Consider the following 15,266-nt stretch of genomic DNA (forward strand, 5'->3'; position numbering starts at 1 on the left):
CAAAAAGGGGAGAGGAAAAAATTTCCACTCACATTATCAACAATTTTAATTAATTAATTGAAAATTAAAAAACAGAGGAAAAAAAAAACCACCAAAAAAAGTATATGTCTGTCTATCTATCTCTATCTACTTGTATGAAAAATAAAAAATCAGAATCCGCGAAGCAGAAACAGAAAAAGCATGGAATTGGCTGGAATTATGCGTCGGCTTAGAAGCTGATTTATTTTATTATCCTTGCCTTGGTGAGGTTATTAGAGAATTCAATTTCACGTCGTGAAAATTGAAAAACAAAAGAGAGAGAAAGAGAAAAATGGAGAGTTGCGTGCAATCAATAGATGAAGCTGTGGAAGAGATTATGAGAATTCACAAATCATTACCGGAGAGACCGGGAATCGAGGAAATAGAAGCGGCGAAAACATTGATTCGAAATGTAGAGAAGGAAGATCAAGCGAGAGTGGAAAGCATAGCGAGGCAAACAAAGAGTCCTGATGTGCCGGAAGAGCTGTTCATGGTATTGCAAGAGATGCAGAAGAATTTAGTCTACTTTCAAAGCAAAGAACAGAAGCGCGAGGCGTTGAAGTTGCTGGATCTCGAAAATGTTCACGCTTTGTTCGATGAATATATTCAAAGAGCTTCTCAATGTCTCGCTTCTTCTTCAGCGTCTAATACTAATTCTAATTCCGCGGTTAAGAAGAGTAAGCCGCCGCCAACTTCAACTTCCGAATCAACTGCAGCTGCTTCTGCGACTGCCAGTACTTACAATAATATTAAGAGTTCGACGAACTTGCTTTACGCTGAGAAAGAGCCCGTCTCCGTCAAGACTTCGGAATTGTTTACTAGAGATGATAGTTATGTGAAGAAGGCCAAGTCTTCGTTTTATTCCGATGGAATGGGAGTTGTTGGAACCGTTGTTTCCTCCACGCCTCAGATACACGATTCCACTCTCAAATCCGGTGCCGTTTCTGGTCAGCTTCATTCCCCTTTTTTCTTCTTTTTGCCTTCTTTTAACCGACTTTTTAATTCTTCAATTAGGTTCAATAATTTTTAGAAATAAGGTTCCAATAATGATTATGTGTATGTGTTGTGTAGGTCAAGATGGTGAGAAGTTGAGCTTAATTAAGTTGGCTAGTTTGATTGAGGTTTCTTCCAAGAAAGGGACTCGAGATCTCAATCTTCAAAACAAATTGATGGATAATATCGAATGGCTGCCTGACTCAATTGGAAAGCTATCGAGTTTGGTTTCCCTAGATTTGTCTGAGAATCGGATTGTGGCCGTGCCCGCTACAATTGGGGGTCTTTCTTCACTGAAGAAATTGGATTTGCACGCTAATAGAATTATTGAACTCCCAGATTCCATTGGAGATCTCCTTAGCCTGGTCTATTTGGATTTGAGGGGAAACCAGATATCAGCTCTGCCAGTTGCATTAAGCAGATTGGTACGGCTGGAAGAACTTGATTTGGGTTCAAATAATTTATCTTCTCTCCCTGATTCGATAGGTTCACTCATTAGTCTTAAGAAGTTGATTGTAGAGACAAATGATCTTGAAGAGCTTCCACATACAATTGGTCAGTGTTCTTCACTTCGGGAGCTTCGTGTGGATTATAACCGCCTTAAAGCCCTTCCAGAGGCTGTAGGGAAGATACACACGCTTGAGGTTCTGTCTGTTCGCTATAATAACATCAAACAGTTGCCTACAACAATGTCATCTTTGTCAAGCCTGAGGGAGCTCGATGTAAGTTTTAATGAGCTTGAGTCAGTCCCCGAGAGCTTATGTTTTGCTACAACACTTGTCAAGATGAACATAGGAAACAATTTTGCTGATCTGCGTGCCTTGCCGAGATCTATTGGAAACCTTGAGATGCTTGAAGAGTTGGATATTAGCAATAACCAGATCCGGGTGCTACCAGACTCTTTCAGGATGCTATCACGATTACGTGTCCTCCGCGTTCAGGAAAATCCTTTGGAAGTGCCTCCTAGAAATATAGTTGAAATGGGTGCTCAGGTAATTCTTTATTCTTTTGAATGAGTGACTGGACTTTGTTTTTCTATTTTGCAGAATTAATTCTTATTTTCTGGATTGACAGGCAGTTGTCCAGTACATGGCTGATCTTGTTGAAAAGAGAGATGCCAAAACACAACCTGTTAAGCAAAAAAAGAGTTGGGTTGAGATGTGTTTTTTCTCAAGGTCTAACAAAAGGAAGCGCAATGGTATGGACTATGTGAAAGCTTGAGCTGCAATGACGAGAAAATGATATGTTCTCTAAAATGTAAGTTATTAAGATTGTCATGAAATCCAATATAGTCGTGGATTATTTAGAATTTGGAGTGTTTTCTTGTATGACGGACTTTTATTACCGATCCAGGCTAGGCTTGATTGAAAAGATCCCAACCACATAAGTTTCGTAATATGCATGGATTTGATAAGTTGCTGGCCACTCATGCTTATGTTATTCATATTTCAGGCACTGGAGCGGTTAGAGAGTTAGATGAAAATACAAAGATGTTAGTGCAGCTGAGCTGATCCAGCACATAAAGGGCAGGTGTGGATTTTTAAGACATGGCTCTGACTTGTGTTTCTGCAATTGTAGATTTCTTTGTTCAGCCATTTTCTTTTCCTTTTCCTTTTTTTATTTTTATTTTTTGTAATTTTTTAATCAATTATTCCATCTGTATCTCTGTTGTTGTGCAACTACAATGAGGCATAAAATTAAGCTGGCAAATAGGAGGGAAACAAATTGTTGTTGAACTCTATATCCCTCATTGTAAAATGAAGTTTGAGTCACTTTTCTCACTTTTAATATAAATTGTTTCTTCTTTTAAACAGAATGTTGTACCTCTTCCCCTCTTCCCTTTCACTAAACAATTGTTGAAAGTTTGTTGAAATAATGAATTCATTATATGCTACTTGGTAGAAATGGACTTTATTTGACAATCTAGTGGAGACTTTGTGCTTTCCTACTTTCTATTCAGGCTGCTGTCTACAGTTTATGAAACATGCCTGTACCTTTCCATCCGCTAGGTGTTCCCCCAGAATTGTCTTAATAAATAATGAAAGTAACTGGTTAGAACTTGATGATAACTTTCCAGATGCGTAGTGTAGTGTTTGCTTCGTGGGTGCGTTAATGAATTTAAATCGGCATGATCTTATTATGCATTTGTAGGACAGTTATGATGTCACATTTGTTTTGCAGTCTTTCAAGCATCAAAGTCATTTTTTCGTCTTGGAGTCTTTTACTTGAGAAATTTGTTGCCATACTTTGAATCGATTTGGGGTAGAGGCCGAACATATTTCTCCATCATTATACTTGTGTCATTAGTCAGGAGAACAATATTGTGTACTATGTTCCCCTTTTCTGAATCTTCTAATGAATTTATTGTCGCATTATTGTGTTCAGTAAGCCCCATTAAAATGATACAAATTCATTTCTTGAGCAGAGCTCTGTAAATGAGAATGAATGTTCTTATTCTATACAACTGAAGGTATAAATTTGCCATATTTATCCTCTCTTTTTTTTTCTCCCTCTGCTGAATCCAAATTTTGAATGAGATATTGCTTAATTATTTTGTTCAATCAAGAGTTTTCTTTCTTTATTGCTATGTTATATCTATTTCCTTCTTACTTTGAAGAATTAAATTTTCCCCGACTTTTGTATCCTCCCTCATCATGAATGTAAAAAGCTTACTGTTCATATATCAAGTGTTGGCACGGCAAACTAAGAATTAAGCGACTGTGGATCACCTATAAGTTCTCAAAAAGGAAACAGTTACATAAACACTGATAAACGTTCATTATTCAGTCTGGGGACAGGTAACAATATTAATTTGTGGCTGGACCGCGTTTAGATCACAGTCCAGGTAAATAGGTAATGCAGTAGCTGGCTAATCTTCTGGATTTAGTTTTGGTACTTGGTGGCGTTGCGTTCAAAGATATGAAAACAGTAACTTGAGATGTAGATGTACATTGGTTGTTTTTATTTGTGTAGAATTCTCCCAGACGGATTTTGACAATTATTTATAATTTACCGCATGACGAATAAAGTAAAAAGGGAATTTTTTATTTTTAAAATCTACTATTACAATCTACAAACGACTCTATCACCACCGTCGTAGTTGTGAGCGGGAGTGAAACCGACCTATCTTTTCACTTTTCAGGCTATAGGTGGGAAAATTTGGCCATTGATGTTAAAAAATCTTTCAGTCTTTCACAATCCGACATGTGCTAGTACCACATGCGGTATTTGCCCGCTGCTTTGAATCAATAAATCCTCTGGCAACTTTACAGAAGTGGTGCAGCACCCTGCGTATAAACAATATTACTGACAAAAAAGGGTGGTGACCTAAGTCACTTAACATTTCTTTCTTCGATCTTCATGGTGAAAAAAGTTGATGAAGTTGAAAGCAAAACAGCTCCATTAACATATATCCTATTCCCTACCCTGCTTTTTAGGTTCCTCCTGTATTTGATTGATTGTGTCTTTTTTAGATATAAAAAAATTTAATGCATTACTATTACTTAATTAATCATTGGTTACAGCAAAAGTTTTAGTGGACGGAAGATCCTAAATTGTATTATATGAGTTTAATAGGATGAGATCCCTTTTTGCCTAAGCCTGATAATAAAGACTTTAGATAATTACTAACTAGGTTACCACTAGACCATTCCTTCCTTGCAGAGCACGTGCGTAAGCTCATGTAATATTTACCAGCAATATAATCAGCTCCACGACGACCAATTCCCAACATAATTAATTTTCAAGAGGCATGACACTATTTATTTATACACATGGATGCACAGTTAATTAAAAAGATTTCTTTAATCAAGTTGCAATGGAAGCTCTTAATTTAATTTTAAAAATTAATATATTTTTACATCAGATTACGAAATATTTTGTGAGTACTTAGATCATCATAAAGAGCAGGAGGTGGAAGTGCAGCAGTGCAAGTAGTAGTGGTGGATGGTATTAAGGCAAGGTGCAGCAGAAGAAGCAGGGCACGGAGATCAGTAGTGAAGAAGGTGGCTGTGGCTGTGGGCCTGTGGATTGTGGATGCATGAGAAGTCCATCAAGAAGGACAGAGTTGGAGGAGTTGCAGCTTCAGCTTCAGCTTAAGAAAAAGGTAGTTTATGGGACCTCCTCCTCCTCATCATCATCGGATGCTAATAATAAAAGGATTCTCAACTTCAACCAAGACACTCTGGGCTACACGGACAACTTTGATGATGGAAAGTGGCAGCAGGGACTTCTATAGTCCTCGATCTTTCTCCCATAGATTAGTGCAGGACACTACTACTCCTACTACTAGCAGGTTTCCATAAATTGGAACAAGATTTGTAATTCCTTATTTAAATTTCTGGCATAATTAATTGGATTGTAATTGTATCTATCAATTACTAATCGATAATTAAGTATATTGAGATTTATAGCTAGCTAGCTAGCTAGCTCTATAATTTCATTTTCATTTCTAGCTGTCAGATTTTGATTTTTTTTTTCCAATATTGTATGTATGTATACATCTGGTTTAATATAAAAATAAATTAAGCATTCGTTTAAAATTAACTTACCGTTCTCGATTGGCTTCGCTTTGAGTGCATGAATAACTATTAAATAAAATAATAGAGAGAACACATTTACATTTACATTACGGGGCGGGGGTCGGTGGGTTGGACCTCGTTCAAAGCCCAATTTTCTCTTAACTGACAGGCCACCCCATCACAATCAACCAATTTTATTTGGGTTCCTTATCTCATTTTCCTTTCTCATCTCACCTTGTCTTGTGGGGACCCTTGCCTTGCCCTGGGCACCAAGGGAAGAGAACGACCTACGACTACGAGCCCTCCGTCCTTTCCTTGCTCCTTACAATTATTATTTTAAAAATAGATTTTGTCTGTATTTGTTAAAAATAAAATACAAAAGAAATAGAGAATTTTTTGGTTCTTTTATTTAAATATATCTCATTTTTCCCTAAACACTAATTTTATAGTCCATTACATAAATATGATCTAAGAAGGAGGGAAAAGTAAAAAAATCCCGTTAAAAAAAACCATTTATTTGCATATTATTATAATCATCATTTCAAACATTTTCTCACCTCACCATTTCCTCCTCTCCAACTATTGTAATAGTATATTATTCATTCAAGTGCTTGCACACACACACACATTATTGCACAAAATGTAGGGATTTAAGATCAAAATATTCAATTTAAGTTCTGAGTAATTGAAAAATTATTTCAAGAATAAGTCGAGTACGAAGTGGGATAAGCCCAGTATTTAGTCAAATAAGGAGTTAAGTAAGTTAAGTATCTAGTGAGCAGAAAGTCAAGCAAAAAAATCAAGTCGAATAGAAGTTGAGTAAGTTATTTAAATAAGTCGAGTATTAATTGTTTGAACAAGTTAAAGTAAGTCCCTTGATGATATTAAGTAGAAGTTGAGTAAGAAATTTGAGTAATTCTATTAAATAACTCTAGTAGGAAGTCTTTTAGTGTATTTTAATTGAGAATATTTATATATATATATATATATATATTTTTTTTTTTTTTGGGGTATATTTGTGCAATATTAAAGGGTGCAGGTAGTTAAGGTATGTTTTTGATATTTTGCGTAGAAGGGGAGTTACATCCACGCAATTCCCTCATTTTTTTCAGTAAACAGACAGACAGACAGAAGAAATACACTATATTATTGTATAAATATAAACGAGGACAGGCAGAGGCATCGCTTCGTGTGAATAGAAAGTAGGAAGCAGAAACCCTCTTCTCATCTCATATTGGGTGGGGTTTGTTTCCGGCCGAAAGGGTAACAAGTGAAGGGCCGCCTCATCATCATTATCATCATCGCTTTGGCATTTCGAGTTTTCGACATCGTTTTCCGTCATTTTGTAAGATTTTATGATTCTTTTATGATCCTGTTGCTATTTGTCTATTTATTTACTTCCTTCAATGATCAAATTGTTTGTTTCCTAACTTGCTTTCTTATCCCCTTTACCCTTCTCTTCCGTTTACTCAGTTTACTGAAAAATAATAAATGACAATTTAATTCGCATGACTTTTGTTATTGAATGCTACTGATTTCATCGTTATTGAATGCTTCAAACATAATCGGCCTGTTGTTGTTGTTGTTGTTGTTGTTGTTGTTATTCTTATTGCTCTCTTTTGTTTTTCCTTTAATATGTTCACTGGCTAACTGAATAATCCTCTATGGAAATGATTCTCGCAGGCTTTTTAATCAATTCAATTTCTGTCAATCTGTAATCATGGCAACCAGTAAGTTTTTGACACCTTATATTTTGCAAGTTTCTTTAGCCTTTTCTTTTTCTTTTGCTTTTATGTTGAAATATAGATAAATATGTTCTTTTGTTTGATTTGGGTAGGGCTTATGTTTGAGAATTCATGTGAGGTTGGTGTGTTTTCCAAGCTCACTAATGCTTATTGCTTGGTTGCAATTGGAGGTTCTGAAAGCTTCTACAGGTTATTTCATTTTTTTGATCTTTTATTCTTTTATTTTATTTCTTGTGTTCTGTATTTATGAAATTCTTTTTAATGATTATCTTGTATTCACAGCACATTTGAGGCTGAGTTAGCAGATGTCATTCCTGTTGTTAAAACATCTATTGGTGGCACTAGGATTATCGGCCGGCTTTGTGCTGGTGACCTTTTATCTTAATTTTACATATTGCCCCTGGCTTTACACACACACACACACACACACACATTCATATTCTTTTCCTCGTCACTATTTCTATTCTAATGGCAGGAAACAAAAATGGGCTTCTCTTGCCACACACTACCACAGACCAAGGTTGATTTCTATACTCACTTCTGTCTGTCAGTTTTTAATGATCACACTTCTGTCTGTCATTTTTAAATGATCATTATCCTTGTCAGATAATGTTAAATTTCTCATGATGCCAGTAGTTTACCACTTCACTTTCTTACTAGGATACTATTACCACATATACTGTCATAACTGTATTTCCAGCTTGAAATATCAGCGACAGTTACTGTGATTAGTTGCACAACTTGACAATTCAAGTAACAATGATGTGTCATCATTGATGACTTCTCTCTCTCTCTCTCTCTCTCTCTCTCTCTCTCGGATTCAACGTATGATTAGTCTGTATCATGTTATATAATTTCTAACTAATATCATTTGAAATTTTGTGTATGTACTCATTGACCTTGAGGAACTAGAGTATTTAAAAATTATTTTGTCGATCAGTTCTTAATAAAACATTTCTGTTATTTATTATGTTGTTAAAGAACTTCAACACTTGAGGAACAGCCTACCTGATCAAGTTGTCGTTCAGCGTATTGAAGAGAGGCTATCTGCCCTGGGCAATTGTATAGCATGCAACGACCATGTTGCTCTTACACACACAGATCTTGACAGGGTAATCTCGTCTTGTAGTTTTTGTGTTAATGTTTCTTCCATTATGTGATTTCGAAAAAGATTTCTGTTAGTATGTGTCGATTCCCTTAATGTGATTGCCTAATTTCTTGATGCATATCCTTGCAGATAGATAATTAATGACTCTGTTTCCTGAAAGAACAGTAAACAGACTTAAATGAGTGCCTTATAAAGTTCACTTGAGAAAACAAAATTGAAATGACTGTTATATGAACAGTTTCCTTCTGCAACTGTAGTAATCCATTGATTTTTACAAACAAACTACTGTTTTTTTTTTTTCTGATGCTCATGTTGACATTTTCTATCTTGTGTTCTGCAGGAAACAGAGGAAATGATTGCAGATGTTCTTGGAGTAGAAGTTTTTAGGCAGACAATTGCTGGTAATATCCTTGTTGGCAGTTACTGTTCCTTCTCCAACAGAGGAGGCTTGGTAAGAAATAAAATATGTTCTCCTCATTGAGGCATCTATTGCAACTTTCTGTTGCTTTGTATCTCCACCAGTTAACTTTCTGCTTTATTCTGGAGTAGGTCCACCCTCACACATCCATTGAAGACTTGGATGAACTTTCAACTCTCTTGCAAGTACCTTTGGTGGCTGGGACTGTGAACCGTGGAAGCGAAGTCATAGCTGCTGGGTTAACTGTGAATGACTGGACAGCATTCTGTGGATCAGACACCACAGCAACTGAACTCTCTGTTATTGAGAGTGTTTTCAAGTTGAGGGAAGCTCAACCTAGTGCCCTTGTGGACGAGATGAGGAAATCTTTAATTGACAGTTATGTCTAAGTTACTTTGGCTTACAGTCTTTTTTGTCATGAAGTTGAAGCAGTTTTTGTCAACTCTGAAGATGTTTTCCCTTAATGATAGTATGTTATTTTCCAGAATCTTGTATCTCAATCAGAAGTATCATATTCAGAAAAAGGACAGATGCTGAACTTTTTTTTTTTTTAATTCAAGTTGTTTTTAACCCCATGAACGGAGAGTTTTTGGTTTTGTGCAATTTTGTTCTCAAAAGGTAAGTGTGGACTGTAGATCCATGATTTATTGAGAGTAGGAGCAATATTCATACTTGATCACAGGCTATTCATCTCACTGGTGCCTGGTTAACTTAGCTACACTTACTAGGACGAGAGTAGCCAAAAATTTCTGAAAATAACAATGTAGTACAGTTAAAAAATGCTACTTGAATTTGTTGCAATTTGAAATGCAATAAAATTTTGATTGAATAGTATTGTTTGTTGGTCTTGATTTAGAGTTAACGTGATAAATTAATAATTCGATAAATTTATAAAATAATGATTTTGTTAGAAAATTTTATTTTCGTATAGAATCAGTCTTAATAATCATTAGTAGGATTCTGATCCATACGTCACATATGGCAAATTACGATTAGGGGCTTTGTTTTGTGGGTTTCACAATCCCATCTAATTTGTCACGCACACCATATAAACCCTCTAAATTAATAAGAGCAATAATAGAATTACAAACTTTTGTACGAACTGATGTGACATAATTTGATTGATTAGATTAAATACTTATTGGCTCACATGATTTATTTTTATAATTTATATTTTATCTAACCAATGAATTTATACTACATCAATTCGTACAAGAATTTATAGCTCAATAAATAATTACCTAAATGTAAAACTAAATCCATGTGATGTCTATTTGACTTATGTAAAATATATTTTTAGTGTTGTTTGCTTCTAAAAATTGATTTGAAATTAGATCTTATTTATAACTCTATTTCTACTGCAAAATTCTAGTTGGTATTGTTTTGTTGTTTTGCAATAAAAAAGTATTCAATATCATTTTCACTTTGAGTCTTCTTTTTATAAGATGGGCTCCATGTGTTATCGTTAACATAAAAAAATAAAAATTCAATAATAATCTTATTACTACCAATGTAAGACAACTAACTAATATTCTAATAAAACATAATAAATAATAAATCAAGGTAAATCAACGCTATAAATATGATCATATTTTCCATAAATAAAGAATTTCTTCAAAAATTATGAGTACAACAATTAATTAATATTTGCTAAATTAATACCCTTTTCATGGCTCTAAGACTATTAATTTATCAAGGTTTTACCATATTACATTTTCAGTCTACAGAATTTTGATAATAGCTTTCTACACAATAGCCAAATATTTGATGGCAGGACATGAAAAAGATACCAATCACAAGGATATAAAGCATAGTGTTTCCCTTTCCATGAACTTAGGCTACTCCTTGTTTCCGACTACTTCAACTTCAATGGCAAGTTCTCCACTAGTTGGCCTGGAAGAGTTGAATACCAAGAATATGTTATTTCATAAGAAACAAAGAAGAAATATGCCGGCACTATACTCTCTCTTAATATCTTTCATCCTCTCTGTCCTACATAAAGGTTAACCAACTACTTCACATCAAGAGGGACACCATTTCAGTAATACAATTTATTGCCTGGCTGCAAACTTGATTTAACCAAGCTTATTGCGGCAATGCCTCTCTTAGAAACTCTGCATGATGGTTTCCCCAACTTCACACCTGAAGGGAGAGGCATAGCTTTTAATGTTCACCCCCAAGGTACAGGAAAACCATTCCTCCTGTTTGAAAAGTCACCCCTGCTAACCCAAATAATTCCCTCGAATTTACTTTTGTTTTTGAAGGAAGGACAGTGTATTTTACAGTCAATCAAGATTTAAATATCAAAACTCAAAACAATTTACCAACAAAAGCACAATATCTTCCATCAATAGAATTAAAAATGTCGGAGGGAAATAAGCACTTACAATCCACTTAAAACTTTAATGGTGTCATAGAAAAACCACTGCAAAGTCACCACTGGTCCAACGAGCATTATCCGAATGGGAAGGCTTCTTGTAAATAAACTGATCAACCCAATTTTCTTCACAGCCTACTCATCAAAAGGGGCCAAGTTAAACCTATATGAATGCTGATTTTGCATGATAAAGTAATCAACAACATAAACGTAACTAAGATTTCCTACCAGCATCAGGCTATCAGCCTTTTTGTTATAAAGAGAAGCAACAATGTTGTCAGCTGGATTAGAAATAAAGCTACCAAAAGATCCAGCAGCATAGCCAGCTATACATGTTACCCCGAGTTGTTGAGTCTTTGAGCAATCCTCCTTTGTTCTTCGAAGAACATTCCGATAAAAAAAGTCAACAGAATGCTCGAATGTCGAGAACATAACTATAGAGACTGTAGGACATAATTTTCAAGATGGTTAATGGGACTAATACATTGAAGAAAAGACAGTGTAGTACCATTACAGTCAAATGTGTGAGTTAGGTGCCTGGATTCCTCCATCATCCTGACTCTTTTAAGAATATACATCGAAGCCAATAATATGCTTAATCATACCATAAGCATAGCAAACATATGATCAAAATGGTGCAACTTAAGTGTCCAGTTAATGGGTATTTGTACAAGAATAACTTCTTTCAGCAGATCCTACTGTTCAGAGAGGTAGTAATTACACAATGTAAGCGTGATCAGGTGCACGCCGTCGCGCAAATTATTGTGCACAAAAAGCCAAGTATTACCTGATTATTGGCCCGGCCAATGGTCAAGTTACACATGGTGCGTCACACACCTGATCATTCTTCTTACACAATGTGCTCATCAGAACACATTAACAAAGGGAAAACACCTTAAGTATCTTTCAATATCTGCATATGTTGCAGAACTATTTTAGAAGATCACATAATTTCTAACAACAGGTGACTTTATAGGGAATGCTTTGGGTGGTAAAATACAACTTGCAGCGTAAATCTGGAGGGCACGTAACAATTGTAGATAAACAACCAAATATAAGGGAAAAAAAGAATTTAAAGTTAGAAGGAAATCGAGCAATTACATGGGAGGTTTCGACCCAAAAGTGGAATTAGCCCTCTATAAAAACTGCAACCAATGAGAAATTGTAAGACCCTTAACAGCAGGAGAGAAATATGATATAATAGATGGTAATAGAGCTAAAAGAACAACTATTTACAAATCACATACCCGAAGATCCCTTCGGATGCATAAAGCTTAGGAATGCCATCAGCCAAGCCCTTAGCAAAATGAGGCTGTGCTTGAACCTGAACTTTGATGGCTTCAAAAGGACAGAGGGCCACGTTGGCAAAAACTTCAGCAGATGCACTACTAAGAAAGAAAACCGAGCTCCTGTTGCAATCTCCCAACACGCTGGAATAGAGGCTCTTGAAGTACTCGTACAAACCAAATCTGCAACCCCCTTGAGCACCGTAACCAAAAAACTTGGCAGCCCAACCTCTCCAAAAGGTAGAAGGGCCTTGTTCTTTCAACAGGGTAGTATAGCATGAGGCAATGCTACTATATTTAATGGGATGCACCTATAAACGATAACAACACCACTAAATTAACCAAGAGTCTCAGCAACTAAGGAAACAATCACCACTATATCAATCAGATGTAATGTACGCAAACATCCATTACTCCCATAATTACCAGAATAGAATATAATAAGTAGACTAGAAATGCAAAACAAAGGCATTTCAATCACAAAAACAAGACCAAAAGGCTAAGGCCATGAATTATGAATAATAAAAGAAGAAAATTCATGATAAGAAGAAAAAAAAAAATTGATTTAAAACCCAAGCAAGCAAGAAAGGAAGGATAAGGAACCTGCATATTGACTTTGAGGACATCGAGTGGAGTGATAGCGAGATGGGATGTGCCAGCACTGAGCATTCCTCCAATGGCGCAAATACTGTGATGCCCTTTTACTTTCTCCTTCTCTTCTCCTCTCAGTCTTATTACACCAGAACCATGATGATTTCGTCCTTTCACCATCTCTATTTCTTTAATCATCTTTAGCTTCATATAAATCCCATCATCTTCCTTTTCAGACTACAATAATCGCTTGGCCGGCCAGCGATTTTAATTTTGATCGCCTATTTCTTCTTTTTCTTTTTTCTCGTACAAAACCCAAAACCCCGGACACCCTTGAGTGTCAGTGTCAGTGTCAGTGTCAGTGTCACTGCTAGAAGACAACCCACACCTCTGGCTCTGTATATAATATTTTTTTTTATTGTTATTTCCTTTTTCACAAGGCGCAGGCTACCAAAATAATAATTTACGCGCTCATTTAACATTTGGGGGTGTGTTTACTTCTTCAATTAGTGAATAATTTTTATTTTTTATTAATAATATTTATGTTTTAAAAATATAAAAATAATAGTAAAAATTCTATTCCCATAAAGGACATGGAGATTGAAAATGGAGTGTGAAAATTGACATTTTTAACTAAGGAAAATTAAAATTATTTTTCCCCTATTTACATATTAAATAATAATAATAATAATAACTTTTTAAATGATTATAATTATTATTACTATTAATAATCTATTACTACTATCGTTATAATTATAGTAATAATTATTATAATAATAGTAATAATTAATTTTATAATAATAATAATAAACATCATCATCATCACAGAAAAATATTTACTCTTTATTTTCTCACTAAACAAATATATAATTACAACTAAGGATATTTTACTAACTTGTAATAATTTATTTCGATTACAAGATAAAGTAAACATATCAATAAAAATACAACTCATTCTGATTTTGATTCATATACCTCAAGTAAACTACTTATTTTGATTCTGATTTTAATCTATTTTTATTTCAGTCAATTCAAATTCTTATCCATTCTGATTTTAGAAAAATAACCGTAAATACACCGAAAATTAATCATTTGACAATTCAATTCAAAATTTATTAAACTATTTTATTATTTTATCTCACCATTCAATAAAATGTCACTCAATTAAAATTATTTATTATTACATATTGTATTACTTGAAAAGTGCAACTTCATTCATTGTTAGTTGCTCAATTGGTAAAAACGTCTTAGAAAGTGTTTGAACATCCAATAGTCCACATTGTGGAGAGTATGGATCAAGAAGTCACCAGAGCCGATCTCTCTATCTTCATTATTATATAGGGTAGGTTTTTCGACACTTCTTAAAATTTGTCATAGAACTCTTTTTTAATTGAAATTATTTAAATAATTTATTTTTTGTTTTGAATGAAAATTCAATTAAATATATATATTATTCTTTCAACAAATTTTTTGCACCTACCATATGTCATAATTTCTATTTATATTTTAAATTTTAATTAAAATATATTTTTTTTGAGAAACTTATAAGATTCTAGAGTTATGAAGATAGAAATTATCTAATAAGAAGAAAAAAGTAAACATAAATTTAATATTTTAAAATTTATATGCAATTTAAAAGGAAAATATTTTTAGGTAAAATTTTATGAGAATATAATTAATTTTAATAAATGAATTTATATTTTATCAATTAAACTAAGAATATTTTTAAAAAAATCCAAAAAGGATGTTATAAATATTGAGTTGGACTATTGGCACCCCTCTGATCTCCTCATAAAATCCCATTATTAGTTATATTCATTTTATTTATGAAAATGTCCCTTTTCTTAGATACACTTTTCTAAGTTCTCAATTTTCATTTGATTTGTTTTATTGTTAAAACTCAAAGTATTATTGTGCTATTTTTTAATTATTTTCAATTTTATTATTACTTTACAAACAAATTAAAAAGTTATATAGGTGATAAATGTTTTAGTGTTAATCATTGGCTGAAATAACACATATTTCAAATTATAATTTCAAAGCAATTTTAAGTATAAAAATATTTAATCAATAAGAAATCAAAAGAGAATAATAGATTATTCTAAATTTGTACAATTTATTTTAGTTAGATAAGAAGTAACATATAAATTTTATTTTATTTTTAAAAAAGATTAATTATGAATTAAGTAATTTGTTGGAATAAAAATTAT

General features: G+C 33.8%; 3 protein-coding genes across 4 annotated transcripts; 2 read left to right on the top strand and 1 right to left on the bottom strand.

Moving 5' to 3' along the window:
- Window positions 1-2,827, top strand: LOC102615177 (plant intracellular Ras-group-related LRR protein 4). Its single transcript, XM_006467050.4, has 4 exons — window positions 1-965; window positions 1,090-2,003; window positions 2,086-2,268; window positions 2,464-2,827. The coding sequence occupies exons 1-3, from the start codon at window positions 311-313 to the stop codon at window positions 2,230-2,232; spliced, it is 1,716 nt and encodes a 571-aa protein (XP_006467113.1). The 5' UTR covers window positions 1-310; the 3' UTR covers window positions 2,233-2,268; window positions 2,464-2,827.
- Window positions 2,828-6,628: 3,801 nt separating this feature from the next.
- Window positions 6,629-9,377, top strand: LOC102614879 (eukaryotic translation initiation factor 6-2). The gene is made up of 8 exons (XM_006467049.4): window positions 6,629-6,876; window positions 7,215-7,261; window positions 7,369-7,465; window positions 7,559-7,644; window positions 7,752-7,796; window positions 8,258-8,388; window positions 8,725-8,835; window positions 8,934-9,377. The coding sequence occupies exons 2-8, from the start codon at window positions 7,252-7,254 to the stop codon at window positions 9,189-9,191; spliced, it is 738 nt and encodes a 245-aa protein (XP_006467112.1). The 5' UTR covers window positions 6,629-6,876; window positions 7,215-7,251; the 3' UTR covers window positions 9,192-9,377.
- Window positions 9,378-10,370: 993 nt separating this feature from the next.
- Window positions 10,371-13,456, bottom strand: LOC102614387 (mitochondrial phosphate carrier protein 1, mitochondrial-like). Of its 2 annotated transcripts, XM_006467047.4 has the most exons (6): window positions 13,069-13,456; window positions 12,427-12,776; window positions 12,281-12,324; window positions 11,408-11,622; window positions 11,190-11,314; window positions 10,371-10,695 (listed from the first exon to the last, which is right to left on the bottom strand). In XM_006467047.4, the coding sequence occupies exons 1-6, from the start codon at window positions 13,264-13,266 to the stop codon at window positions 10,641-10,643; spliced, it is 987 nt and encodes a 328-aa protein (XP_006467110.1). In that variant the 5' UTR covers window positions 13,267-13,456; the 3' UTR covers window positions 10,371-10,640. The 2 variants fall into 2 exon arrangements, with proteins under 2 accessions (XP_006467110.1, XP_006467111.1); XM_006467048.4 differs by lacking the exon at window positions 12,281-12,324 and having other exon boundaries at window positions 11,408-11,555; window positions 13,069-13,455.
- Window positions 13,457-15,266: the final 1,810 nt, after the last annotated feature.

The sequence above is a fragment of the Citrus sinensis genome, chromosome 7 (assembly GCF_022201045.2).
Source record: "Citrus sinensis cultivar Valencia sweet orange chromosome 7, DVS_A1.0, whole genome shotgun sequence".
Classification (NCBI taxonomy): domain Eukaryota; kingdom Viridiplantae; phylum Streptophyta; class Magnoliopsida; order Sapindales; family Rutaceae; genus Citrus; species Citrus sinensis.